At 41.6% G+C, this 27,722-nt stretch overlaps 1 protein-coding gene across 5 annotated transcripts in view; it reads left to right on the top strand.

Moving 5' to 3' along the window:
• The window catches only part of TNRC6B (trinucleotide repeat containing adaptor 6B), a 175,447-nt gene extending 159,668 nt beyond the window's left edge, over positions 1–15,779 (top strand). For all 5 annotated transcript variants that reach the window (XM_058568303.1, XM_058568306.1, XM_058568305.1 and 2 more), the window contains 8 exons: positions 2,765–2,902; positions 5,105–5,281; positions 6,832–6,978; positions 7,494–7,589; positions 9,890–10,114; positions 10,576–10,646; positions 13,523–13,662; positions 14,910–15,779. In XM_058568303.1, the coding sequence (XP_058424286.1) occupies positions 2,765–2,902; positions 5,105–5,281; positions 6,832–6,978; positions 7,494–7,589; positions 9,890–10,114; positions 10,576–10,646; positions 13,523–13,662; positions 14,910–15,297 (1,382 nt within the window). In that variant the 3' untranslated portion in view covers positions 15,298–15,779. The remainder of the gene's footprint in view (positions 1–2,764; positions 2,903–5,104; positions 5,282–6,831; positions 6,979–7,493; positions 7,590–9,889; positions 10,115–10,575; positions 10,647–13,522; positions 13,663–14,909) is intronic.
• The last annotated feature ends 11,943 nt before the right edge of the window (positions 15,780–27,722 follow it).

The following is a 27,722-nucleotide window of genomic DNA, read 5'->3' as shown; positions in this document are numbered from 1 at the left end:
AAGGACAGATAAGGTAGCAAAGGCTTGTATTTGTAAGAACAATGAGATAGGTAAAAGGGATGTACTGGTGAAGTGAGTCACTGGGGAGGCAAGGGGCATGTCTCATCTCTAGTTTGTGCCTCAGCTCTTAACACAGAGCCTGGCAGACTTTAAGCTCTCTGTAAATATTCATTGAACTGAACTAGTGGTTTGTTTGAGTTGAGTTCAAGTTCTGTGTTGGAGAGCTGGAGAATTACAGGGAGGCCACTTGGTGCACTGAGGAAGTTTGATTTTGATGAAATAGCAAATACAATAAAGTCAGTGTTTTCCTGGGTTTTTAGAGGTATGATAGCTCCTAAATAGCCCAGAGGTCACAAGTGGAGTGCCCTTCTGCTTTCTGTTACTGCAGCCACTAGAGCACAATGCTGCAGAATTCCTTCCATCCAGATTTGTTGAGTGCATTCTCTATCCTAATGTCATGCAAGTTACTATGTGACATCGGAGAAAGAGTTGTGTACAAGCTTGCGTCAATTTTTCCTCTCATAGCTTTAGATTTGTAGATTGAACCTTTCTAAAGGCAGTTTTATCTCCTATTCTCCCTCTCACCCCCTTCAATTTTTTTCCTTACCAAACCTTGTAGTTTAGTTACAATGCTGCCATATTTTGGTGGCGTCTGATCTCCAGGTTTCTGAGAAAGAAAGATGCCCACTTTGGCTAAGATTCAGATGGAACTGCTCAAACTCTCCCCTCTCCTAAGATTTATAACTCATTAATTTTCTACACTTTGTGTGTCACAAAAGAACTCTAGGCAGCTGAAATTAAATCTAATTCACTATGAGTTTTAAAGAAATTTTAGAGCAACTTTAAAGAAAATTAATGTGTAAGGAATGGTTCCTTATCATCTTATTAATCCCTTTTTTCTTCTTTTTAATCTTCCCCAGAATTCTGGGTTGTTTTCAAAAACTCTTTCTCAATGACAGGAACCAAGTATTCAGATGGCCTGCCATCCAAGCACCTTGAGTTAGTTTTGTCTGTCAGAGGTAGAGGTGTAATTTGCCCAAGGAGCCACACACTCAGGACATTGAAGCTTATGTCAGAGAAAGCCCTTGTTCCTTTCAACTGCCCTGTCCTCCAGTCTCATTTCATTTCAGCTTCATAGGACAAAAGAAAAAAATATCTTAAACTCTTTTTTTAAATAATTTCGTTTGAAAGATTTCCGGCTCACTCCAAGGATTTCTGCTCCCGACCCTCACCCTCCAGGCAATCACTTGGACTAGTAAAGGCAGTTACAGACTGTGAAGCAACAGTGTTCTTTATATTAATAGCAACATGTTAAACATAGGTCAAGAAAGTATTAGAAATGATTTGAACTTGATTTATTATGTGTTTATGAAACTATCCCTGACAACTGGGAGAAGCACAGGGGAGAAAATGTGACCTGAGCCCTCAGTGGGATTGGGATAAATGGAACTTAAGGGCCAGGAAGACGCCCCCAGATGGTAGGAGAGTAAAATGAGTAGAGCGTAGAGTCTGCCTGGCAGAGTTGCTCTCTTTCTCGAATAACAGTAGATTGGCTCTTGGCTCCAGCAGGCCAGCTGAGCCTTGTGGTGGTGGGAACCCTGCTCATGCCCCGGGGGTGCCTGTGCTTGTGTGTTGTTGCTACATTTACTAGGGCTCTTTTTCGTTTTTCTGTGGTTACTCATTGTTCTTGCCTTCCCCTATTTCGTTTGTTTATTTTGGTCCTTGATTTTACGTTTTTGACAGTCAGTTTGAAAAAGTATTAAGTACATTCTGACCCAAAATGAATGGTGGACTCTCTGAGACTCCATCAACAAGCCTTCCACACTGGTTTCACCTGTGCAGTGGGAAAACATTACCCACCTACACTCTTGCTAAAAGCCTGACACCCAAGGCTTGCCTGGGGGCTCATGGCAAAGTAAATTCTGAACTCTCACTAATTGAAGCTATTCAAGCTCTGGGGTCTTCACTGTTGCATAAAGACTTTTATCAAACTGATCTCATAGATTCTACCTTGACCTCCATCTACCCCATTCTCACGCTGCCAGTTCTCTTTCTACAATACAAACTCAGTTATCTCTTTCTCTCCCTTGTTTAAAAATTTCTTTATCTCCTGTCTTAGAGAGAAAAGGTCCAAACTCCTTGGCCTGATACATAGAGACCCTACAGGACATGGCTCTTCATTTCTCCCCATCTCCTGCTTCACTTCGCCCATAGTTAGCCAAGCAGTGGAGTCACATTGAACTCCTCCTCATTCCTTGAACATGCCTGATTGTCATCAGTCAGAGCTTTGTACTTGGTTTCCTTAACTGATTAGCATACCTGCCCTAGGCCCTAGATCAAATGTCCCCTGTTCTGCAAAGCTTTTCTTCCCCCAGATATCCTTACTACAACCTCGTAGCTACTGTTATATCATAGTGGTTTGATGTGGACATTTCCATTTCAGTTGGAGAATCATTGGCCCTAGCCTTCTATCTGGCACAAATATTACCTAAATGAATAAGTGAATGCATGAGTGCACTGGTATGGTCTTAATTAGATGGCAGTCCTAACAAATTTTTGTAACCTAACAAAGAGTCATCGCGTTTTTAGCAAGAAAGAGGCAAGATCAGGATTTTGAATCAAAATATCTGTTTCTGAGTGAAGAAACTTCTTGTGAATTAGTCTTTCAGTGATAAATGAAGCAGTTCACGGGTTCTGCCTTAGAACTCTTAGTTACTGATACTAGAAATTTATAGAAAGACATAAAATGTGGTTCTCCTTTTAGGTTTCAGCTCTGGCGGCATGGACTACGGCATGGTTGGTGGGAAGGAGGCTGGAACAGAGTCTCGCTTTAAACAGTGGACCTCCATGATGGAGGGACTGCCCTCTGTAGCCACACAGGAAGCCAATATGCACAAAAATGGTAAGAGCAAGCAAAGTACTATGAGCTGGCACTGTTCTGACCCTCAGCAGGCCTTGATGAAGTGTCCTATAAAATTATTCTGAAGCACAGATCTTTAGCTTCTTCTTAATGAGTCTCCTGATTTTTTTTCCCCCCTGATCTTATGATCACCCATGAGAGGAAGATTGGAGTTGTGTGTATTTCAACTTATAAGAAACTTAAAGTGCTAGTTCTAATTAAGGGAGCAAAATTTCCCACCTGCAGTGGCATTGAGGGTACTAGCAGTGAACTTGAGAGCGCCCGTTGTGGTAAAACCTTAATAAATTGTCTGAGAGAACAGAATCAGTTTTTTTGAGGTGCAAGAGATCACCACAAACATATTACATGTTGACTATTTGAACGTTTTAATCTCCAAAGGATGACTAATGGATCGATACATGAGATTTGAACTCTCCACGAAGCTTTCTAGTTCTTTATGAATTATGGTGCCTGCAAGACAGCAACTGAGGGCATTGTAGGCTTTGGTTGTGAATGTGGGTTGGCCCTTCATCGCCATAATTCTCTGTAAGATCTCCATTTCCCTGTAAAACAGATAAAAGGTCTTAGAACCTTCCTTCAGCCTTTGTTTCAATGTTTGTTTCATTGGACGCTAATCACTTGGACTCAACTGTATCCATGAGAACCAAATATAAATAGGTATTGGACTGCTCCTGCTGCGACTCCCTGGCAGGCCTTAGCCCCGTCAGTCTGAAGCCTTTCAGGATTCCTTTATGAATCACTCTTCACTGTGCCCATCCGGGAGGCTGGTGAAGTGGCCACATGGAGCTCTCTGTGTGCTATCCCTATGCATTATCATTTGATTTTGTGCTATGAGATCAAGAATAATTTATTGAAACTATAAAATCTGTTTCTGTACTGAGTAAGCCAAGCCCAGCATCTGTTGCTTTGGACACTTACCATGCTTCCTTAGGCTGGATGAATCATCAGCTCCCCTTGCCCCCAGAGACATGGTAGGTGGGTGATGACAAATACAAAATGGCGTGTGAGAGGAGATCTTGAAGGTAAACTATCCACTTGCCTTTTTAGAGCTTGTAGCTAGTGTTTTCCCCATTCCCTTAGCAATCCCCAAGGTAATGTAGCTTTTCATTTTCTCCTACTTCACTGTAACATCCCCTTGAGTCGGATTTCTGTCAGTGCCTCCAGAAAAGCAAATGACTTCTTAGCTGAGCACGGAGATAGTTTTGATAATACTCCTGCTAGGCCAAACCAAACAGATTATTTTAATCAATATTTACACAAATATTTTAATACATTACCCTGGAAATAATTTTATCTGTTCTTAAATAGCATCCTAAGAATAGATCAGGTGACACAATACAACATGTAAAATTCATTTGAGAAATAAGTAGAATGGTATCTCACAGAGGCTGAAAATTTTATTTAAAGTAAAAGCTCATTTTTTGTTAGTTGAAGGGAGTTTTAAGCTTTTCATTTTTTCCCTGCCTCATAGCATATAAAATGCATGAAGGGGGCACCGACAAAACCGCTGAAATGCTCTCAGGAAGGCAGTGACAAAGGGTCTGCTGTTCTCGGTGTGTGGGGCCCTGGATCTCAGAGGGGCAGAGTTCACTGCTGGTCTTGTGCTGGCGGAGACCGGAGGCAGGAATTCCATCTCACTGCTTTGGAATTTAAAGCAATTGCAGATGCTTTCTCGCCAGTGGCCTCCCTCTGTTTACACTGCTGCTTCCAGCTAAGCTAGGCCTGATCAGCACTTGAGGACTTGGGTGGGTAGTGTCAGTAGAAAAGTAGTTAAAAACCCTCTTATGTGCCACAGATTGTTTAGTATTTTTCCTGTTTCTCATTCTTGAGTCATTAGTATAGAAACTGGGGGGATAATGGTATGATTCGTAGTTTATGAAAGTTTCCTTAATTTCATAAGACCATGGAATTTTAAAACTGAAAGGAACATTCAAGAATGAGAACAGAGCTGTGTGCATAAGTGAGAAGCTGAGAGGCTCAGAAAGGTGAAATGGATTGTCCACGGTCAGACTGCTCATTAATTATATACTGGCTCTCGTGTGGGATCTCACATTCCAGTGCTCTTTTGACTGCATAAGCTTCAGGATAATGTGTTTGTTTGAGTTCCTCTGAATGTGAGATTGACAAGTCTTGTTCACAGGAGTCCTTTCTGGGTGTGAATTAATTTCCTCTCTCCTTTCTCAGGCGCTATAGTGGCCCCTGGTAAGACCCGAGGAGGGTCACCATACAACCAGTTTGATATCATCCCGGGTGACACACTGGGTGGCCATACGGGTCCTGCTGGTGATAGCTGGTTACCTGCCAAATCTCCACCAACAAATAAACTTGGAAGTAAATCCAGCAGTGCCAGTTGGCCTCCAGGTATTGTCCAGGAAGTGTTTTTTCTGAGATACCATTTGTTTTTTAATTGTTAACTTCAGGTTCTAAACAGATTGCTTTTGCCACCTGCTTTACTAAGGCACTCACTTGGAGTAATTATTGTCTAATAAAAGCAAAGCATATGCTATGCTGTGGGAAGATAGGAAATTTTCATTAGATAGGCTCTCTGCTCTATAAAGTTCAGTCAGGAAGGTAAGGTTGTGGACTCTGATCACCTACAAGCTAAGTTACCATGTGGTAAATATTGCACAGGTATAGATAAGCTAAAGGAAGTCAGAGGAGTGGAAAATGGGGATAAAAGAAGGTAACGTTGGAGCCAGGACTCAGCAGCATTCATCCGCGCATAGGGTGCCTTGTAACCTGGGTTCTTCTGAAACGTCCTTAGAATTGATTTATGTATAGATTAAGCAAGTATTTATCATCAGTTAGCTTCCAGGTATACAGTAGTGAGTGCAATTATACTGTTACCTTTTTCCTTCTCTGTATTTTGATATAAGTAATCTATTTTCATTGTAGAAAAATTTTTAAATTTAGTAAAGCAAAAATAAAATATTTGGTATATGTCCTTCTAAACCTCTTTCTATACAGAGATATTTGTGATATGATTATGTATAGTTTCATTCTATTTAAGTAGGATCATTTAATGCATATTGTTCACATAATACATATTGCTCTTCCTGATCATAATTAGGAACATAAAAATTTATTAATTTGATCTCATAGCTTTAAATATGATTTAAGGGCCGGCCCTGTGGCTTGGTGGTTGAGTGCGTGCGCTGCGATGCTGGTCGCCCGGGTTCGGATCCCGGGTGCGCATCGAGGCACAGCTTCTCCGTTCATCCTGAGGCCGAGTCCCACATACAGCAACTAGAAGGATGTGCAGCTACGACACACAACTATCCACTGGGGCCTTGGGGGGAAAAAATAAAATAAATAAAATCTTTAAAAAAAAAGAATATGATTTAAATTAACCAATAAAAAATTGAAAACACTTATACGTAATCTAAGCTTTCTCATGATAAGTCAAATTATTCCTGCTGGCTGTCCCTGGATGTTCCACAGAGCGGTGGTCATTTGTATTACGTTTTCTTTTATGCATCTGAGCCAGTTTCTGGTGAGATATATGGGAGAGGTCACTGATCTCTAACCCAGATTTTCTCCCAGTTTGTATCTTAGATGGCTGGACAGTTCTCATGAGCACCAGACTACTTAACCCTGCCTCCTGGCCCTCAGGCCTGCATTTCCCTGGGAGCAGGAACAGCAGGTACTGGGGCCAGGCCCAGATGAGCTCTGGCATCAAGTTCCCTACCAGAGAGACAGACAGAGAAAGTTGACCTGTGGTAATGACACAAAGGTGCTGCTGGCAGAGTATATGTTTGGGCTGAATTTTTAAAAAAATTTTTGATGAAAATCTGAGATAAAGATTCAGTATTTAGACTTTTCACAGATCTATTTCTTGTATCAAAAAATAACTTGATTTTACCATGTTTTGAACAACCTCCTACCTCTAATATTTGTTCTCTTTGTCTCAGAATTCCAACCAGGAGTGCCATGGAAAGGTATCCAAAACATTGACCCTGAATCTGACCCCTATGTCACCCCAGGAAGTGTACTGGGGGGTACAGCCACATCTCCCATTGTAGATACTGACCACCAACTTCTGCGGGATAACACCACAGGTAAATAAATGAAACATCCCTTGTGTTTATTCAACACCCAGCATTTTCATATTTGTCAATCTGTGGCTTCATTTGTACTTGCCAGTATCTAATAATTTAACCAGAAAACATAAGAATATGTAGCTTTTCACATTTATTTTTTAGATATATTTTGTTCTCCCTTCTGTTGAAAGTTACATAAAATACTTAAAAGTTTCACTGGTTAGGGGCTGGCCCCATGTCATAGCGGTTAAGTGCGCACGCTCTGCTGCTGGCGGCCCGGGTTCGGATCCCGGGCGCGCACCGACACACTGCTTGTCCAGCCATGCTGAGGCCACATCCCACATAAAAAGTGGAGGAAGATGGGCGCAGATGTTAGCCCAGGGCCAGTCTTCCTCAGCAAAAAGAGGAGGATTGGCATGGATGTTAGCTCAGGGCTGATCTTCCTCACAAAAAAATAAATAAATAAAAGTTTCACTGGTTATACTGACATTTATCTGCAATATTTTTGTCGTGCTCTTCATGTTCACCCAAAGGGTCTAATTCTTCCCTCAACACCTCGCTGCCTTCACCTGGTGCCTGGCCCTACAGTGCCTCTGACAACTCCTTCACCAACGTTCATAGCACTTCAGGTACAAGTATGAACTATTTGTTTCCCTTCGGTTAGCACTCTTCCATCAGGTTGCCTTTTTTTACAAAGGAAATTGGTGTTTATTTCTTAAGGAATACTTTCACAGAGGTTGAATAGCATAGGTCAGCATAGATGGAGGCACACCTCTTGTATGGGCCATGTCCTTGAGGAGCTTCTAGTCCCACAGAGGTATGATGAGACAAATATGGCTTTAGGACAAGGCAGATGGTGACATAATTGCAGGGAGCTGTGGGTGTTCAGAGGGCAGAGGCTATATCTTGACGACTCAAGTGCTTTTCTTTTAACAAGTCTGCCAAGAGCCTCGGAGGCCATGGGAAGAACCAATTAAGTCCAGGTTGTTATTCCTAAGGCAGCCAATTATAGCTTGCTTTTTCTCTAAAAATCCTTCCACTTACAGACAAAGGCTAAGGGGAGATGGCCAAGGGAAAAAAAGAGGACCTTTGATTAATTCTACCAACAGCATATGAGGTCCTTGTGTTTTTTTGAAAGACAATAGGGAATGGAAAAGTTAATGGATAGAATAAAGCCTTTGAAGTCACTCACGTAACACAGTGCCTTATAGATTAGTAGACAGATCATTAGTCATTGGGAGACAAATCATCTTGGTCTTGCAAAAGTTGGACTTTAAGCCGTTAAAATCATTAAGGCTTCTGATCTTTGTCTAAGCAAAAGCAAATAAAACAAATCCTTAGCTACTTACTAAGACACTGCAGGTTAATGGCCTCACAAATTGTTGTCTCTTTTTCTTTCCACCTCTGTGTCGTATCAACAGTACAACAATAACCTATCATTTATTGAATGCTCCTGCAGACCAGGCATGAATTCTAACCTTACCTTCACCAGCATCTGTGGGGACGTCCTGGTGTTATCCCCATTTTGTAGATAAAAAAACTGAGATTCAAAGAGCTGATAGAATTTGCCTCAGGTCTGAGTGAGTGTGTAAAGGAGCATCTCAGCCGTCTGTGTTTCTAACCACCACCCTACGTTATACTTCTTCCTTTACACGTAAAAGCTCATTTTCACCTAACTCTTTTATTCCTGTACTGCCCATATCTCAGGTTGAACTATTTTATCGTTTGTCAATTGAACATTCACCTGAGAGATGACACCAGATCACCTCAGACTTGTCTAAAACTGAGCGTATGCTTTCCCACCCCCAAATGTGTCTTTCCTTCTTAACACTTTATTTTTCTTAATGATGCTCCTGTGCCTCACTTAGTCACAAAATCTCAGTATTTTCTCACTCTTCCCTCTCTCTCCCTCACTCCCTGGATCCAGGCAGTGATGATGTCTCCCAAATGGTTTATTCTGCAGTAATATCTCTCACAGCCGTTTGCTGTCACCCAGGTTTATACCCTCGTTTAAACACTACGTGCTAAATCTACTGCAAAAACTCCTGGTAGCATCTTCATCAGCCCCCAACCTATCTTGATGGCCTCCTTTACCTCTCTGCCCCTGTGAAATGTTTAGCCAAAATTGCCGGAAAACATATTTGGTACAGAGGGAGTTGAAGCTGAAGCTTGTTTATATTTTCCTGTCTCTCTGAGCCCATCTATTTGTGTAAATCCTTCAAGACCTGTCTTTGCAAAGCCTTTGCTGACAGCCCAGCATTATCTTTCTCCTCTGTGTATTGAACATATATGATGTTGCCTGGGGTTACTGATTCTGTTGTTCATCTATTCTGTCTTCCCATCTGAACTTGAAGTTCTTGAGAATAACTGCTCATATTACCCACAACACTGATTTAGCCCCCTTACAGCATAGTAATCCCTTAGTGATTATTTGTTCATTGTGTATTAAAAATCTGTTTGAATGTTGACATCTAATATTCTGAATTAAGAAAAGTATAATTTTCTAATGTACATCCATTCAGTCAATAAGTATTTATAGAACACTTTAGTTCTGCTAGGGTTCATGTTCTGCTAGGTCTGTAAGACTAATGGCTTTAGGAATACTTTCCTTGAATTTATCTTCCCTTTCGGGTTGTGTTTAGCTAAGAAAGCAGTAGAGAATTAGTTATCTTATTAAATCTTTGGTTTATGTGTTAATTTGTCAGTTCAGAGTAATAGTCATTGAAAATTTTATGTTTAATAAGCTCAAAGAACAATATTATTTTGTATTGCTACTCGTAAATGTGCACTTAATGTTTTTAGACTATAAATGTATATTTATGTGTATGTTGTGTGTGTGTATATATATACACACACAAAATTGGTGTGTATTTATTGACAAAAGTGACCTATCTAACCTTATTCCTTCCTTAATTTTCTCATCTTATAGCAAAGTTCCCTGATTACAAATCAACATGGTCCCCAGATCCCATAGGACACAACCCCACTCATCTCTCCAACAAGATGTGGAAAAACCATATTTCCTCAAGGAACACTACACCGCTGCCCCGCCCACCTCCCGGTCTGACCAACCCCAAACCGTCATCTCCCTGGAGCAGCACAGCACCCCGATCAGTCAGGGGGTGGGGGACACAGGACTCACGGCTTGCCTCGGGTGAGAAGGATCTGCCTAAAGGAGCACCATTGTTCAAACACAAGGGGCTTGTGTTAACACAAATGGTGAAGACGTGATGAAGTCTTCACGAGAGAGGCAATCATGGGTGTCTGGTAGAGGAAAAAGTATCTCTTGAGTGGAAAATCACAGTCAATGTAAGACAGAGGGACCCAAGAACTCCCAAGGTACCAATGGAGTAAAAATGACTAATGCCAAAGTGAGAACTCCGGGAGGAAAATGTTGTCTTACAAGTAAGGCATAAGAGTATGTAGGGTCAAGGTCTAGGAAAAGAGAACTGGCGGTTCAGTGACAAGATGAAGAAGGTCAGAGTGAGGTGGACGAGAGGAGATAATGTATAAAAGGAGTGAAGAAACGTGTGGGCTATGTGAAAATGTTTTTCCCTTACGGCTTTCTTAATTTTTTGATAGCTCTTCCTAATCTTTTTTTCTGGTTGCTTACAGCCTCTACCTGGAGTGATGGTGGTTCGGTTCGTCCTAGTTACTGGCTGGTTCTTCACAATCTCACTCCACAGGTAATCATGCTTTCTTGTGATTTTCTGGATAGGACTTGATTGTATGAAGAGGGGGAAACTCAGAGATGTGGGAGGTTGGCAGGTAGGAGTGCTCGTTTATTTCCTGGTCACTGCAGAGAGTCCAGCCTGCAGGGTTGGGTCTCCCCATCCCAAGGCTTGAAGCCTACTTCTGAATGGGGGATGTTGGCTACTCAGCTTCACACCCGTCTTCAGGGTGGTGTTAACGTGGGTAGTTTATAAAAAAACGAGAGCGGGGTGGTATTATCTGGTGAATTCTGTTTAGCAGAGATAATTTGCTCTGTAGATGTGCCTGTCAGAATCTGGAACCAGCTGGGAAAGGGATGTTTCAAGTCTTTTAACCACATGTAAAAAAGTTACCTCTTTTTGTGTTAGTTATTCAGCAAGACTTGAGGCTCAAAATTAACCATTTTTATGCTTCATAAGTAATTAACCATTCGTCTCTGCAGTAGAAGGAATCTGTCAGTTTCATAGCTTAAATGCCGTATAGGTGCTTTTAATTTTCCATCTGTTATCCTCTGTATGTAGATGGCATTACTCATTTGCTGTCATCAGAGCATGCCCTCTGGGTTGTTTATCCAGTGGAGGGGTTTCATTTGCACCAATCCACTCTCCCTTTCACCTTGGTTGCTTGATAACTGACGTATCTGCAGCAGCCTCACGTTGAGCGCTCAAGTGAGGTTTAATGAACCCATCGACACTGAGCCCATGACCTTTATTTGGACTTGACAGCACAACCTCTACACCACCTTGTTAAAAGGAGTCAATTATGCCTCCCTCCCTTTGACACATAGAATGAATTGTCTAGCATTTAATTCATAAATGGATTTATGCATACTTTACTAAGCCAGCATTTTCCAGAGTGTTCCCAAGGGATATTAACAGGTCTCTGGCCTAATATGTTTGGAATGTATACTTGAGTAAACAAAATTAAGCAGATTTCTTCACTATAAGACTTCTTAGACCCTTTAATATGCTAACATGTATTATGATCCTCTGTGGGGGAATACAGCTTCTCCTAAATTTATTTGCCCATTGAACCCGTTTGTGGGAGTAATCCAGGGCTCATATTTCAAGGTACACGTGGAGAAAGGCAGTTTCCTAAATATAGTTAATGTGAGGAAGAGTCTGGGTCGGCTCTTAATCTCCATATCTAAACAACTCAGCTAAAAGACCCAGGTTATTTTTTTAGTTAATAGTTGACTGAAGTATGAAGATTTTATATAACCATCCTCAAAACTATATATGCCTCGTTGTTTATAAGTTGTCACATAGTATGGTGGGCATAATATGGTTCGGGTGAGAGAAGCAATAAGGGATGTACTGTGTTGAAAGGAACCTGGGCAAGCTAACCAGCTGTTTACTTCTGTTTTATCAAATGAAAAACAGCAAGTACATATGTATATATGCATAAAATGAATATAGGGATTGGCTGTGTTTGTATTAGAAGGAATTGATTAATTTTATTTAATTTTATTTTTTTTAATTTTATTTATTTATTTTTTTCCCCCAAAGCCCCAGTAGATAGTTGTATGTCATAGCTGCACATCGTTCTAGTTGCTGTACGTGGGACGTGGCCTCAGCATGGCCGGAGAAGCGGTGCGTCGGTGCACGCCCGGGATTCAAACCCGGGCCGCCAGCAGCGGAGTGCACACACTTAACCGCTAAGCCACGGGGCCGGCCCAAATTGATTAATTTTAAAATCAAAACTACCTAATAGGAGACTAATCTCAATCACAGTTTAAAAGAAGGCTATAAGGGCATATCTTTGGTTCCTGGATAAATTTACTTTTTATGACCTAAAAGTTGTTTAGAGGACATGTATCCGGAAAAGTCACTGTGGCATACACTGAAATGCTTACATAGTTGATTCTCACTTACGAAACAATGCTAAGAGCTGTTTCTCCAGTCATTTTCTATAAAGAACTATAGTGAAATTGCCTGTTTTCATCCCGCAGATGAAACCACAGAATGTTTCCACTGCTGTTGCTAATTATACAATTTTTTAAGGCTATTCCAATGGTAATCTGCTTCCCTTCCAAAGAAATCACCTGAAATCTTGGACTGAGCAGCTTAAACCTAGTTAAGATCTTGATACAAATAAATTAATCAGAGTGAATAAATAGATTTGTTCATCTGAGTCACAGGTGAGGGCTGTTGTCTCTAATCACTGAATATCTTAGTGGGGAGATTCTGACTAAGGTGAGCAGCTACAGCCTTTGGTCAAGTTGGCTGAGGACACAGAGAAGTAGGTAGAAATCGTCTCACCCTGAGATGACCGGAGTAGGAGTAAGAGGACATCAGAATAGTCTTGAGCTAGGCCAGCCGTCAGCATTTAAATCATCAGATGGATAGCAGTGCTTTTCTTGTCTGTGTCTTTCTCTTGAGCTCTATGTGAGATTCTTAATGGGGAGTTGGAAGAATACTGCATTAGTAATGATGCTGAGAACTTTCATGTGTTCTTCAATTCTTATTTGGGTACCATGTTATTTCTGCTTTTTAAGGCTCTATAAATCAGCACATGTTCGCTTGTTAACCTCTTAAGGGAAATAAACCATACATTGAATCACATGCTTTTCTTTTGAGCTATATTTATGCAGACTTGTTTATTTGCAAAATGGCACATTAGATCTCAGCCCAGTGCTTTGAACGTCTTAAAATTTGCCTTTAAGACCTCTTACTCGATGCACCCTTTTCCTGCCTTGAGTTCTTCATTCATCTCTCCAAGACTTATTTAGTACTGATACTACTATTTACAAACCAGAAGTCCTTCTTATTCTCATGTATAAGAAAGGTCACTTGACTTCCTTTCATACCCCACTTCCAGTTTTTATCTCATGAATGTCGTTACTCCTTAGATTGATGGGTCAACCTTGAGAACCATCTGCATGCAGCATGGCCCACTGCTGACATTCCACCTGAACCTAACCCAGGGCACCGCCCTGATCCGATACAGCACCAAACAGGAGGCGGCCAAGGCCCAAACTGCACTGCACATGTGAGTACCCATCCTACTATCACTGAGACAGACACGCATGAAGATGCACACGTGAGTATTTGGCACCTGCTTAATTAAACAAAGATGCACGAGACCATGCACTAAAACAGCATCATCACATAGGCAATTGCTTAGGTACTGAGGTGGCTAATCTTTTTCTACCTGCTTAAGCATGGATTGTCCTGTGTATATTGTAGGCTGATAATTAGAATTGGAAAAGTAAAGAATTTGTGGATGGGGCCAGCCTGGTGGCGTAGTGGTTAAGTTCGAGCACTCCATTTGGGTGGCCTGGGGTTCGCAGGTTCGGATCCCGGGCGCAGACATACGCACCGCTTGTCAAGCCATGCTGTGGCAGGCCTCCCACATAAAATAGAGGAAGATGGGCACGGATGTTAGCTCAGGACTAATCTTCCTCAGCAAAAAGAGGAGGATTGGGAACAGATACTAGCTCAAGGCCAGTCTTCCTCACAAAAAAAAAAAAAAGAATTTGTGAAGTAGTGTAGTGAGTAAATTTTAAGTACCATAAAACAAAGCAAATATTAATGAAAGTGTGAAACATCGTAAGTGCTGTCACTTTTCATAATAGAATTTAGCTGCTTTGGCTTCTTTGTGGGTGATGTTGAAATATTATGGTCTTGGTGTGGGTAGTGGACGTTTTGCCTGAAGTAGGTGGGACTGGATCTGACTTTGCCCATCCCCCTCCCAGCCACTGTCAAACTGGTGGCCAGGAGAGAGCTGACTCCTTGTGGCTGTAGATGCCACAACAGCAAGCTACGATCAGAGCAAGCTGGTGATGGCGAGGCTCAGGCAGCAAGCCCAGCCCTGAGACAGAGCGGCACTTTCAGCTGTCTGAAGCTGGTCCACCTTGATGTTGGGGTGGTGTGATCTTTTACCTCCCATGGGGTACAAAAAGAGGTGACATTTTTCTTGACATAGAAATTCCATCTGCCAAGGGATATCGATATATAGTACCCTCACGTAGTCTTTGATATCTTGAGATTTAGTGATACCTTATTGCTGTAAATCAGTACTTCTCAGTCACCTGGCGGTCCGGTTAAAATGCAAGCTGTGATCCTGTAGGCCTGGGGTGGGGCCCATGATTCTGCGTTCCAAAAAGCATCCAGGAGATGTGGAAGCTGCTAGTCAAAGGACCACACTTTGAATAGCGAGGACTCAAAATACTCAGTCCCTGTGTGCTTTAGGATTTCCCTCAAATCCATAGCTCTTTCCCTCCCCTTTTTTTCCAGGTGTGTGTTGGGAAACACTACCATCCTGGCTGAGTTTGCCACCGATGATGAAGTTAGCCGCTTTCTGGCTCAAGCTCAGCCCCCTACACCTGCAGCAACCCCGAGTGCACCCGCAGCCGGTTGGCAGTCGCTGGAGACCAGCCAGACCCAGTCAGATCCTGTTGGACCTGCTCTGAATCTTTTCGGTGGGTCCACAGGGCTCGGGCAATGGAGCAGCAGTGCTGGTGGCAGCAGCGGGGCCGATCTTGCTGGCGCTTCATTGTGGGGGCCCCCAAACTATTCTTCTAGCTTGTGGGGAGTCCCAACTGTGGAAGATCCCCATAGGATGGGCAGCCCTGCTCCTTTACTACCTGGTGACCTTCTGGGAGGAGGGTCGGATTCAATCTGAACTTAGAACTTTCAACTCTGACCTCGTGACCTTTTTTGGAACAGCAGCAGCACTAACTTGACCTTTTCGTTTTTTTTTTCAACTTGCAATAAATACATTTTTAAAAGGAAAAAAGAAAACGGAGAGAGAAAAAAAGGTGGGTCATTGACAGACTGTCTGAGCACATAGTTGCCTCCCTTATACCTTCAGTTTTTTTGTTTGGAATATGAATCCAAAAAGAGAACATATCACTCTTGAAATACTTGAATCATGAACGCCAACCTAGAAAGACAATGTGAAGCAAGTACACATACCATTTAAATTTAAACACAAAAAAATTAAAAAAATTAGTTTCTAGTTTTTCACTTTTTTCATGTTATATGGAAGTTGTTGCTAAGAAACATATATACTGAAAAAAAATAGCTTTTTAACTTTGTTTGCACTGGGTGTGTTTCCGTCCTTAGGTCTACCATGTTTGGGAGGGAGGGGAATTCAAAAGAATTGTTGGGGTGGGGGGAGGGAAGACTTGACGGAGCCTCACTTTAAAAACAAAAACACGAAAAACCTAAAAAAAAAAAAAAGGAAAAAATTTGTGACTGGCTGGTTGATAAATACCAGTGTGTTCTGGCACATGTAACTGCCCAGGCATGCTCGTTCTGGTATGTGTGTGCACGTGTGTTCATGTGCATTCGCGTGCATCCTTCTCTCTGTCTCTGTGTGTGTGTTATGCCTGTGTCCTCCTCCTCCTCCTCCACCACCACCCTCATTTCTCAGAAAGCTGCATTGCTGACAGTCTGCAGGCTGGCTGGCCGGCCATCTGCTTTTTGTTTTATTTTTTTTAAACTATGAGAACACACAAACTCGGGGAGCCACTGCTACTGAAGCAACTCCGTTGGGCCGCATTAAGATGAACAGAGTGCTTTTTAATGATTAAAGCAGGGAGCTCCTGTACATTTGCAAACTAGCCTGAGTGTGAGTTTTCTCTAGCTTTTCTTCTGACCTAGCAGTAGAGTGGAGCACTGCCAAGTCCAAAAATTTAGGAGAGCAGGAGGTACCTCTTGGAGCAACTGTGTGTTTATTTATTTCTGTTTTTTAAAGGAAGTGGCCACTAGGCACATGTGAATATCTGTTAAGTTTCATGCAGGCCTTTTTGTTAGTATGAATGGGAACAGACAATAAGATAGTTTTTAATTATGTGATGTCTCAAAGCAGAAAAACTGTGTTCCCCTTTCTTGTGTAATCAAGTATGAGAAATTCGTCAGAAAGTTAGGTAATGCTGAATTAAACATTTCTATTGGTTCTCTTTTTCATTTTATGAAAACAGAAAAAAAATAAGTTGTGAGCAGCCTCCTGAAAGCATCCGCAGCTCCTCCCTCTCTGCTCCTCTTGCTGAGTGTTACCTGTGCCAGGCCATGGCGTGTTACAGCACCAGGCCATCACTGACAGAAACGTTTACTTAACGAATGTTCTTAAACCAGTGTGTACTTCAAGCGTTTCCTTTTGTTTCTCTGTGTTGTGTATTTCCTGTGTATGTGGTTTTGCTTAGGCAGGTATAACTTAGCAAAGACTTTTAAGTATTGCACCTTTTTTTGGTTTTGACCTCTTTTTTTTTTTTTCCTTGTAATGTTGCTTTTTTTATTGCGGTATTTAAAGACTTTTTTTTTAAGCATCAATGTAGTAGTACTCTGGGCCGAATAGGTGGCAAGTTTTAATCCACAGTTATCACCAACATGTATGTACTTATGTTGGAATCAAAATGTATCAAACTGCTTTTTGTGAAGAGAGTTACAGCAGACCTGAGGGGTACCCCTTTGTACAAAGCAGATGGCTGGCAGGGCGGGCGGGGTGGGGGGAGGGGGACGTATGCCGGTAACGTGCTAGCACTTGTGTGGACATCCCAGTCTGCATTATACTGTTTAACATAAAGTGCCGACATTCTGTACCAGCAATTACCTGCCCATTCCAACCCTCGGTGGGAGCAGACCTCTACTGTCCTCCGTAACTTGCTGCTAGTGAGGACAAGGGAGTTTTTCTTTCTTTAGCATCTTCAGTGAAGGATACAACAATGCCTAATGTATTTGACTTTTAGCTTGTGTCTGTGTGTAGGTGGGTGGGTGGGTGTGTATAGGAAAAGGCAAAAAGGAATTATTTGCATTTAAGTCGTTTTGTGAGACAAAGAATGGGAATTCTGTAGTCCTCTCGGCTTACCCTATTGATTATAAACCTAGCCTCAAAAGAGATTGACATGCATAATTCAAGTGAGCGTTCGCTCATACAAGTCTTTATGAACCCTTTGTGGGTAGGTGGTCAAACTTCAGTTTCCAGCATTGGTTTGGTCTCATTGGATGCCTTGTAGAAAACTAACTGTGCCCTCCTTCTGCTCTCCGGTTTTCATCACCACCATGCCCCTTCCACTGCTGCCCACGTACAAAATGTCTCCTTCCAGCCCCCACCAACTGCTCTGTGTGTGTGGAGCAAAACCATGTCGTGTGTGGTGACCTCCAGGTGAAGAGCAGCTGTGTTCAGACATCTGCAGAAGGCTAAATCTTAGTGTCCCTGGGCCAGGAGCATGTCCCGAGGCTCCCTCGAGCCAGAGGTGACCCTGTCCACTGCCACTCTTGGTTCCCTGCCGTGTCCTGCCCCACCGTCCTCTCCTCCTGCCTGTTGGTTCCTTGACCTGCACTATGGGTTAGTTGAGTCCTTACGATACTACGGTGAAAGCCGGGTGCTAGAGCCCCTCTTGTTTACAAAAGACATAATGAGGGATTTGAAATATGTAAAAATAAACATGAGAAGCTAAAATGTTCTTCCATCATAAGCTTAAAGGGAAAAAAATTAAAAACTTAAAAAAAAAAAGACCAAAAAGTACATGTGTATATATATATATGTACGTGTATATATATATATACACACACACACATATAAATATATATTTTAGATGAAGACTAACTCTGGGAGCATTTAACAGTGTTTTTTGTTTTTGTTTTTAACATTTATTTTCCTGCTTTAAAATTTGCAAGCATTCTCAGGAATTCTAGGGTAGGAAGCCAGTTTTTTGAAGAAGGTTTATTTAACCGTATCTTATCCTAGATAGATGGCTGTTTCTTTCCTGTTAATAAACTTTTACAAGTTCCTGAAACTTCAAAAAGTTTAAACAGTTTTTACTTAAAAAATGTAAAAAGAAAAGTCTCCAAACGTTATAGTCATACTGGGGATCACACATTTTAAAACGCGTAGAAAGAAATATTTTTTAAAAATTATCAATTTAGCAGCAACAGGTAAATTCATTATCTTAAAAAATACGGGAGAAGGATTAAGCTTTATAAGAGCTCTATCATAGATTCATTTGAAATTGTGTGTAATTTAATGGGAGAGTGTTTGGTGTATATAAATGGGAATGCCATCACTTTGTTCCTTTCCATTTAAGACTGAACTGAAGTCTCCCCTAATAATTTTAATTTTTTTTTAGAGGAACCCTTCTCTCTGTCTCTCTAACCCCAGCAACAAAAGAAAGGAAGAAAGAAACAACAGCTTAAAAAAAAAAAAGTAATTCTGATCTGTAAAATAGTACGGTTGGATTGCTGAGAATCTATGTAAAGAGTTAGGAAATATAGGTTAATAATTTTTGGAACAAATTTTAAATATAGGCATTACTAGAGAAAAAATATCTATGGACTGTTCTGTTAATGAAGAATGTCTGTTTTACCTCCGTTTGTTATGGGAGGAGGAGAAAATAATAGAAGAATCTAATAAGGAACAAGTGATTTTACTTTTTTAGCTCCCAGCTACTGTAGTGCTCGTTTTAATTGCTGTTTTGAAGATCTGCTGCTTAATTATCCCCATCCCTCTGCCGGAGATGTGGAGTGTTTCCTTTCAGTCTTTGGTGATGTCGAATTCTCCTTTTGTATTCCCTCCTGGGGCCGGGGGTCGGAATTCCCAAGCTTGACCACAGCTTGTTTTAAACATCTAAGCTTCCCAGTGGGAAAGAAACTCCAGCTCTACAGGTAAAGGGAGTGGGTGGGGCTGCTGCCTGCAATTTCTCTAAAACCGCTTTAGTGCCTTCGAACATACACCCAGACATCCTAAGCAGAGGGAATGCGTGTGTATGTGCATGTGGTCCAGTCACTCCACAGACGTTAGGACGCTTGCCCATTAAGGAAATTGGAGTGGTTCTGGACAGGCCCCAAAGGCAGAGGGCTAAATTTAAAATAAGTCAATACACAGAAATCAAGGAAGTTAATATGCTTTTCTGTCTCGATAATATGGAATGCCAAGTTCCTTCCTTGTGTCGTTGCCCTCATTACAGTGCGTTGACTCTCCAGGTGTGTCACTGGGACAGCTACCGTGAGTTGAAAGTGTTTGGGCCATTAGAAAGGGGTTCCTATTTTTCTGCTCTTGTCCTTTGTCTCCTCCCTTTTCCCCCAGCCCCCACCCCCACCCCGCCTTTTTTGTCAAGTTGCTGGAAGCTTTGCTTTATTGGTTGGCAGTGACCTAAGAATAGGATACAGTGAGGATGTAATGGAAGAGAAAAACTCTTCTTTCCATGGTATTCTTTGGCAAGAGCCATATCTGCTGAGAGGTTAGGTGGCTTCATCTTCTCTGCCACCACATACTGGCATGTGTACAGAGGCTTGCTGGTCACCTCTTATTACATAGATTTATTTTATAAACATTTTGATCATGTAAATTAGAGCTTTCCATTTTCTACTAGTTTCCTTTATTTTTTTAAACACGTGATTGCTTGTGGCTAGAGGTGTCCATCTCTCGAACATCGCAAACTTAGTTTCTGTCTACCACATGAGTAGCCAAAAGAAAAGAACCACGGCACGGGGAGAGGTATCTTCCATCAGACTGGGGACCTCTACTGGCAATGGGGATCCAGTGCCATGACCTAATTTTAGGTGTTTGACAAAAAACAAAGTTCAGATCTCCGAGACACTGGGAAGAAATTGATGGCCCATGTGGCATCTCTGATCCCTCAGTCCCTAGCCCTTGATATTTTTCATTTACAACATTCACAGAAGTTGACTTAGCAGTGCTGCAAGTTAAGGTTCCAAACCAAATTCTTTCATCAGTGTCCCTCAGTAAATCAACAATATCCATTGATTTGCCATTCAATTAGTTTTCTTCATAAAAGCTTGATTTTGTATTACTATGGTTCCTGTTCTAAGAACTTTTCCACCTCTTATGACATGAATGTAGCATAAATTAGCAATTGGTTCTTCCAAGTTCCTGTGGGTTGAATGTGCTGTATAAGATATGCAAAAAAAAAAAAGAATGGAAAAGAAATTCCTGCCTAAGAATTTGGAAGATCTTTTATTAATATTTCTAGCAGAAACTAAAATTTCACAGGCTGTTAACTTGTTGCAAATATTCACTCACTTTTACCACTTTTTTGGGGGGAGGGGGGCATTTTTTGTAGGGTTAATAGCCAGGTTCCATATCGACCTCAGATGCTGTGTACTTTTTAATTTTAGTTTTTATATTCTGCCGTCTTAGCTCTTCTCTTAAACATAATGAAGATGTCTGTGTGCTTTGCAAAACACTTAAGCCAAGCCTGTTTTCCTCTGCAGTGTAAACAGGATGTTTTCAGCAGACTTGGCTGTAATCGCCATCTCTAAGATTAGGGAACAATGAAGTCTTTATGTAGAAAAGGTCCCCTTCTCCCCCATCCTCAGAGTTCAAATTCAACATACAACACTTTGTAGGTTATTGTTTGGGGTGTAGGTGTTTTTCTTTTGTTTTAGTTACCTATAAGGTCTTTAGGAGTAGAGATTACTTTTTTAGCTGGTTAAAAAGAATCAGACTTTTTCTTCTCCGGTGTTTTTGCCAAGTTATGTCACACTTCATGTCTATGCATTAACTACAGTTCTTAGTGTTACTGCAAAAAGAAATCTTGTTCTTTAATTGTTCTCCCTCCTGTGAGTGTACAGCTAAGGCTGCGTGTGATAGCGCAGAGGAAAATATTCTAGCCTGTGTGTGTACAATGACTGTCATAAACTTTAGACCTCAGCAGTCATTGAGAAAATAGGGTGCCCTCACCCTCTGCTGCACATTTTCCCACCCCCTCTGCTTTCTTATCTGCACATATAGGGTGTCGACACAGTCTAGAAACAGGCAAGTATACATAATGTTGTCAAGGACATTGTCAATCTATTAAAAAACATAGAATATTATCCATATTTCCAGAGTTAGTGTACACCCTGTAATAAGGTCTGCAGGTTTGGGCCAGTGCCAAAAGTGTGTGTATTTTCAGAGATGGTCCCCATTTGTCAATGATGGTGTTGTTTTCTTGACCTTAAATTTGACAAAGGAGGTGCTGGCTTCACATTCTTTAGATTTGAAATAATTATCAAGAATCTATGAACATAATAATAACTTAATAAAAATTGAATTTTGACTCCCTACCCTGCCCACAACACCTCTCCGTTGCCTGCACCGCCAAAGAAAAGAGGCGGTGAACATCCAGAGGATGGTGATGGGAACACTGGTCAGGAAGCAGAGAGCTCCTCTGCACTGTGGGGCATCCATGCCGTCCTCACGCAGACAGTCACTGGGACTAGATCTGGAGTAATTACCAAGTATTCTAACATTTGAATGGTTTTTAAACTGTCAGTCTCTTGTAGTAACCTCCTACCACCACCCCAAAAAATAGCAAAAGTGGCAGAAACTACCAGTGTTTGCCTCACAGAATTTAAAGTTCCCTTTTCAGTTAGCTTTACACCTGACTTTGTTTTTAACGAGAAACTATGCACACCAGAAAAAGTGACCTCCCTGCCCTTAGGGTCTCAGCAAGACTCAGTCATTGGCTCTTCTTTGTGACAAACGCTTGTTTTGTTCATGAGAGGGGAAAGGTCAGATAAAGGCAAGAGGTGTTCTGTTTTAAATAAAAAAGAAATAGTGTTTCCCTAAAGCACTTTGTGCCTCAGTTTCATTTTCAAACTATAAGTCATTGCTTTGGAAGTAAATTCCCAATTGTAATTGACTCATTTCGAGCCAATATTAATAAGTTAAGATTGTTTTTGTTAAAAAGTGAAATTCCTCTTTACTGCTAAATCGCGAGCAGCTAAAGAGAAGTGGTCAGGATAGCTTACAGTACTGTTGTAGCAGAGCTGTGAAACACAGTGCTCTTCTGTCCCTTCTCCTCCCCTGCCTTCCTGGACCTCTTACTGACTCTGGCATTCCTTCTCCTTGGGCTGCTGAAAGGTGTGCACGATTCTCAGAGGGCTGGGTTGGAAGAGGTGACCGGAGGTGAGGTGGAGCAGCCTCACTGCAGGACTAGCCTTACAGCAGAGCTTCATGGAGAGGAAGAGAGTATATCCCAAATGTGTTCGCCAAAAATGAGAACGGGGGGGGGGGGGGGGGGGGGGGGTATTTATACAGAACAAACAAAAACCTTTGGAACCTTCAAGAAGTTAACATACCTTTTAAAGGTATAGTTTCTCACCAAGTGATGCATTCAGCGTGACACTTCTTGCCAGAAATTTCGGGATAACTTAAAATAAGTGTGTTTAAAACACCACCCCTACCCCCACTTTTTAATTTTGTCCAAGGAATTAATTACTTAAGTGTAGTATTTCTGAATGTGCCTTTGTGAGTACAGAGACCGTCTGTTTTAGGAAGAAGCTATCCAGTGGGATAAAACAGAAAGACGGTCAGCTTAGTCTTTTAGGGAAGTCAGCGTTTCTCCTGGCAGTCCCCAGGGGCAGCTGTTGAGTTTTCATTAGCATCAATATTGCACAGTGTATAGTTGTGTGGAAGAGATTCTGGGACTTGGGAGAGGGGATAATGAGGTGATGGTGCACAGATGTCAGAGACCCAGGTTAGGCCAAGAGTGCAGGTTGAATTTATCTATCTGCATTGCCTAGTTTTCTTCGTGTATATGTGTGTGTGCGTGTGGCTGTGGCTGTTTTATTTTTTGTTTTTCCGTAAGCACTGGAGAATTGAAATATGGTGATGTTTGTGACACATTCATGCATGTCAAGAAGGCGTCTTCTAGCTTCTGCTGTGTGCAGAGGGGGCAGCGCATTTCCACCTTCTGAGTCTGTGTCCTGAGAAGGCAATTATTTTCCCAAACAGAAGTCACATAATGTTGCTGTTTATGCGAACAGGGTATATTACACACAAGGAAAAAGCTTTTGAAAGAATAAGATTGAAGTGTTTGAGAGAGAAAAGAGAAAAATCTGAAATCATATTTTATTTCTTCAGAACTATTATAAACATGGAAATCTGCAGTGTCTCTTCGCTTGTTTTTATATTTGTTTTAAACAATTCCACCTCTTCTCCCCACTCCCTATCTTCTAAAGAAATATCAAGTGAATGCTAAGGGCCATTTCCAGAATTCCTCAGAACTCCCCAAAGAGGAAAACAATCCCTCCCACAAGCTTCCTCCAGCTTCCTCCAGGAAGACACAGGGAGGAGAGATGCTGCCGCTGTCTGTGCTTCACTCTCATTCCTCTCATGGCCTTGAAATGTATTATTATGCAAATGTGAATTTTGATACTGAATTTAAGAAGAGGTTGTTGGATTTTTTTCTTTTTTCAAAAAAAAAAGGTCCCATATGTGGTCATCATTGCTTCTTTGTTTTGTAACATGAATTGTAACTATGCATTCTGCAAAGGGGGGGAGGAGAGGGCAGAAAGGGGAAGGAAGTAGCTTTGCATCCTTGTTCTACGGTTTCTGTGTCCATGGTATCCCCATGTCCTGGTGGGGAAGGGGAGTGAGAGCAAGAAGCAGTAAGGTCGGCACAGTGCGATAGCAAGAGACCTCTAAGGCCTCCCGCGGGTGCTAGCAGGCCGGATGGCCCGGCAAGTCCCCGGGGGCCTGCAGTTCCTATCAGCCAGTGTGGTACAGGATTCTCCTCATAGCCGTGCAGTGTTAACCCAGTGCAACAGTGGGGCCCCGAGGCTCCAGTGTTCTCTGGAAAAAAGTACTCGTCCTTTCCTGAATTCAGAACCCTTTCAAGCTCAGGAAACCATGCCTCACTCGTGCTGACCTTAAAGTCAATCTTGATGTCAATTTCAAAAACTCCTCCTCCTTTTTAATTTTTCTTTCTTCTTTCTTAATCATTTTTAGTGAACTTAGTTATAAGGAAACTGTCTTGCTCTATGGGAAAGAGGACTGTTGCTTGGCAGGCAAAAAAGGATTCTCTTCCCCATCCACTACCCCTCAGCCAAACATAATCTCTGCTTCCCTTGCGTTTATTAAGCTGTATATAGCAAGCAAGCAGTGAGGTGTTTGACACGGGAAAGCCTACAGCCTCTTCTTTGTCCTAACAGAATTCCTTTGTTGATCTTGCCCTGTGGTGAATCGTGGCACCTGCATTGCTCTGGTCTAGGCATTATTTGCAACACACAAAGTCGTAAGCAAGAGATTTTTCTGCCCATATCCAGTGTTTCCATGCAGAAGTTTTTGTTGATGTCACAGTACTGTAACGAGTAACAGACTTGATCATAGTCTCCTCGTGCCTGTGCAAGGCTGCACAGGCTCGATCTTATCAGGGTTCCAATCTGTTAGATTGCCTTTAGACAAAAAACAAAACAAACAAAAAAAATCCTGACGTTTCAACTGTCTAACACAAAACAATACCTCGAGGCACATTTCCCCTGCAATGTAGACTCTTAACTCCCCTCTCTTTTTCTGACATCAGTGGGTTATCCTTTTCAAAATATGAATGTGTAAATAGCAGAATAACTTTTACAATTTTTTCTTTGCTGTGAAAGTAACCCTAAAATATGATATTTTCCATTGTTTTTAAGCCATCAGAAGTTTCAGATCTTATTCTTTCATGTTTAACACAACGAAGCAGAACAGGTCAGGGGAGTGGACTTACATTTTGGGGGTGGTGTTCCCTCCATTGCCTCCCATCCACAGTGACAACAGACCAGTGTCTAAACCCTGTTTTGAATAGATGTGTCTATTCCAGCTCTAGTTCCAGGGTGGGGAGTATCTGAATTTCTCTCTTCAGGAAGATCCATCCCCTCCAGGGACTCCAGAATGTTTTCTATGTGAGACCTTGAGTTCTCAGCCTCTCTTGGTTGTCACAAATACACACACACACACACACACACACACACACACACACACTTGGAGTAACTGAGTAGCATTCTGTAGTTCACAAAGGGAATTAGTCTCTGGCATTTTCAGTTTGGCACTGTAGAATTCATAGCCTTGTCACTTTGTGATGCTCTGGAAATGTATTGATTTCTCACTTAGAAGGAAACTCACCTGAGATGGGTAAACAACCACCCTGAAAGGCGTGTGCACCGGCAGACGTTGCTCCCTGTGTGAGGCTTGAAGCTGACATTAGGTGGAGGGAAATAAGTTTAACAGATGCTGCTTGTAGGGATCTGTCAGCTACTGCTCTCCTAGCTTTGGCCACCCACGGGGCAGGGTCAGAGTGGATCATTTTGAATAGCTTCCTCACAAAAACCCCTTTTATCTCCATCTTGAAGATAAACCCTGTATCTGTCAAGAAGCCCTTTTAGTTTGAGCTCACTAATCTTGTATAGTGACGACTTCCTTTGAGGGGAAGAAGCTTGATACTAAGTGCATGCTTATTCACCACCCGCCTTCTTATTTGGGCACTGTCGACCTTCAGATTTTATTTCTGTTGTTTGTTTGGAGGCCCCCTTTTCTATCAGTCTCCTTTCTCTGACCCCTCCTAAGTTCTTCCTGACCTTATATCCCTTACAATGCTCCCAAAGGGCTCTGGTGATCTCTGCACTTCTTTCCTGGGACGCTCCCCCACCACCACCCTTTGCACACACCAGTGACCAAAGTGTGTCCAGTGATCTCACAGAAGACATCAAAAATGGTGCACGCACCATGAATGTGCTCACAGAGACACGTGCACAAGATTCTGCACCCTTGGCCTTAACCTCAGTGTGACTTAAGGTGCAGGAACATTTTTAATAGGTTTTAAAAAAACAAAACCCTTCTGGGAGGAAAAAAAAAACCAGACACAACAGTTCAACTGTGCCCACTCCTGACTTTCCACTATTTGCTTCCAACTTATTCTGTGCCCACCCTACCCCATCCCTATCTTGAGTAACCAAAAACAGAAAACAAACGCAACCTGAGGAGAGGTTTCTGGACTATTTTATCTTCCTCCATTTAGATGGAGATATAAATGCTGCTTTGGGTTCCATAATCCTAGGGGGCTATGTTTACATAGTAAATACATCCTACCAAATCAGGAAACTGAATCATGGGAATCTCTGCAGTGAGAGTTAGGTCACTGATGGTGAACAAGAGAAGTGAGGGGATGTGGGGGTCTGGGACAGAGGAGGAGAGACGGAAAAGTAGCATTTTCGTGACTTGTGACGCGTCACTCCCTTCCTCCTTTCTCCTCCCTTCACTTCTCTCCTTGCCCCTTTAAACAGAAGGTGCAGAGAAGGGCATCAGAAAGAGGCTGGATTTTTAAAAGGCAGCTTTCCAACTTTGCACACAAACAGGTAACAGGAAGGTACAGCGAAAATCCTCTCATCTGAAACAGCAGAAACAAAACCTGTAACCATGATGAAATAGCTGCACATATTGATGCTCTCTGCAAGTTACCTAGAAGTGTTTTGTTTTTCTTATACTTGAAATAGCTTTTACAATATTATTTTGGTGGCTTTCTTTTCTCTCTTCTGATGGGCAATAGAGAAAGTGGATGATGGGATTTAAGGAAATTTGAGGGGAGAAAAGGGAGGATATGGCATTGTCTTTTTTTTTTTTTCCTTAAACATAGAGGTTTAATCAAACTCCCATATGTTGAAATTGCTCCTCATATTACTGGTTTTACATGGACACAGAAACTAGGCACTTTAGAGGTGCACTTGCATGGCAGGCTGGGCCCCCCTTTTCTATATTTTATTTTACTTTTTTAGTATAGTGGTACTTAAAATCACTGGTTCACTTAAAAAACAAACAACAAAATGTTAAACTCTACTAATGTACAAATAAGCTGAAAAGTTGCATTTTATGTGTATTTTTTGCCATAGCAGGTACTGTATTTCTCATGCTGGATTTCAAAAAAAAAAAAAATCAAAAACAAACAAAAAAAAACTAAAGGGTGGTGTTTTATTGGATTGTGACAGGTTGAGTAATAAGGAATTAAGTCGCCGTCATTTCATTAAAACTGAGAGATGATGTAATGCATATGTACGAGTTTTCTGAAGGGTTTTTTTGGGCTTTTAAACAGCTTATTTTTGTTTTTGTTTAGTTTTTTATTTTATTTTATTTTGGAAAGATATGATTGTATTATGTGCAACTCAGTTGCTTACATTATAACTACAAACTATTTTTGGGTTCCTGGAAAAAAAAAAAAGAAAAAAGACTAATAAATGTGTTTGGCTGCTAAGCATTTATTGTGGTTTCCTGTTTTATTCTGCTAATTTAATTTGCTTGTTTGTTGAATGTTTATATTTTTTCTACTCCTCTCTCTCCCTGCTCCACACATA

Source organism: Diceros bicornis, chromosome 25, assembly GCF_020826845.1.
Source record: "Diceros bicornis minor isolate mBicDic1 chromosome 25, mDicBic1.mat.cur, whole genome shotgun sequence".
Classification (NCBI taxonomy): domain Eukaryota; kingdom Metazoa; phylum Chordata; class Mammalia; order Perissodactyla; family Rhinocerotidae; genus Diceros; species Diceros bicornis.
This window is presented reverse-complemented; position numbering and strand designations above follow the sequence as displayed.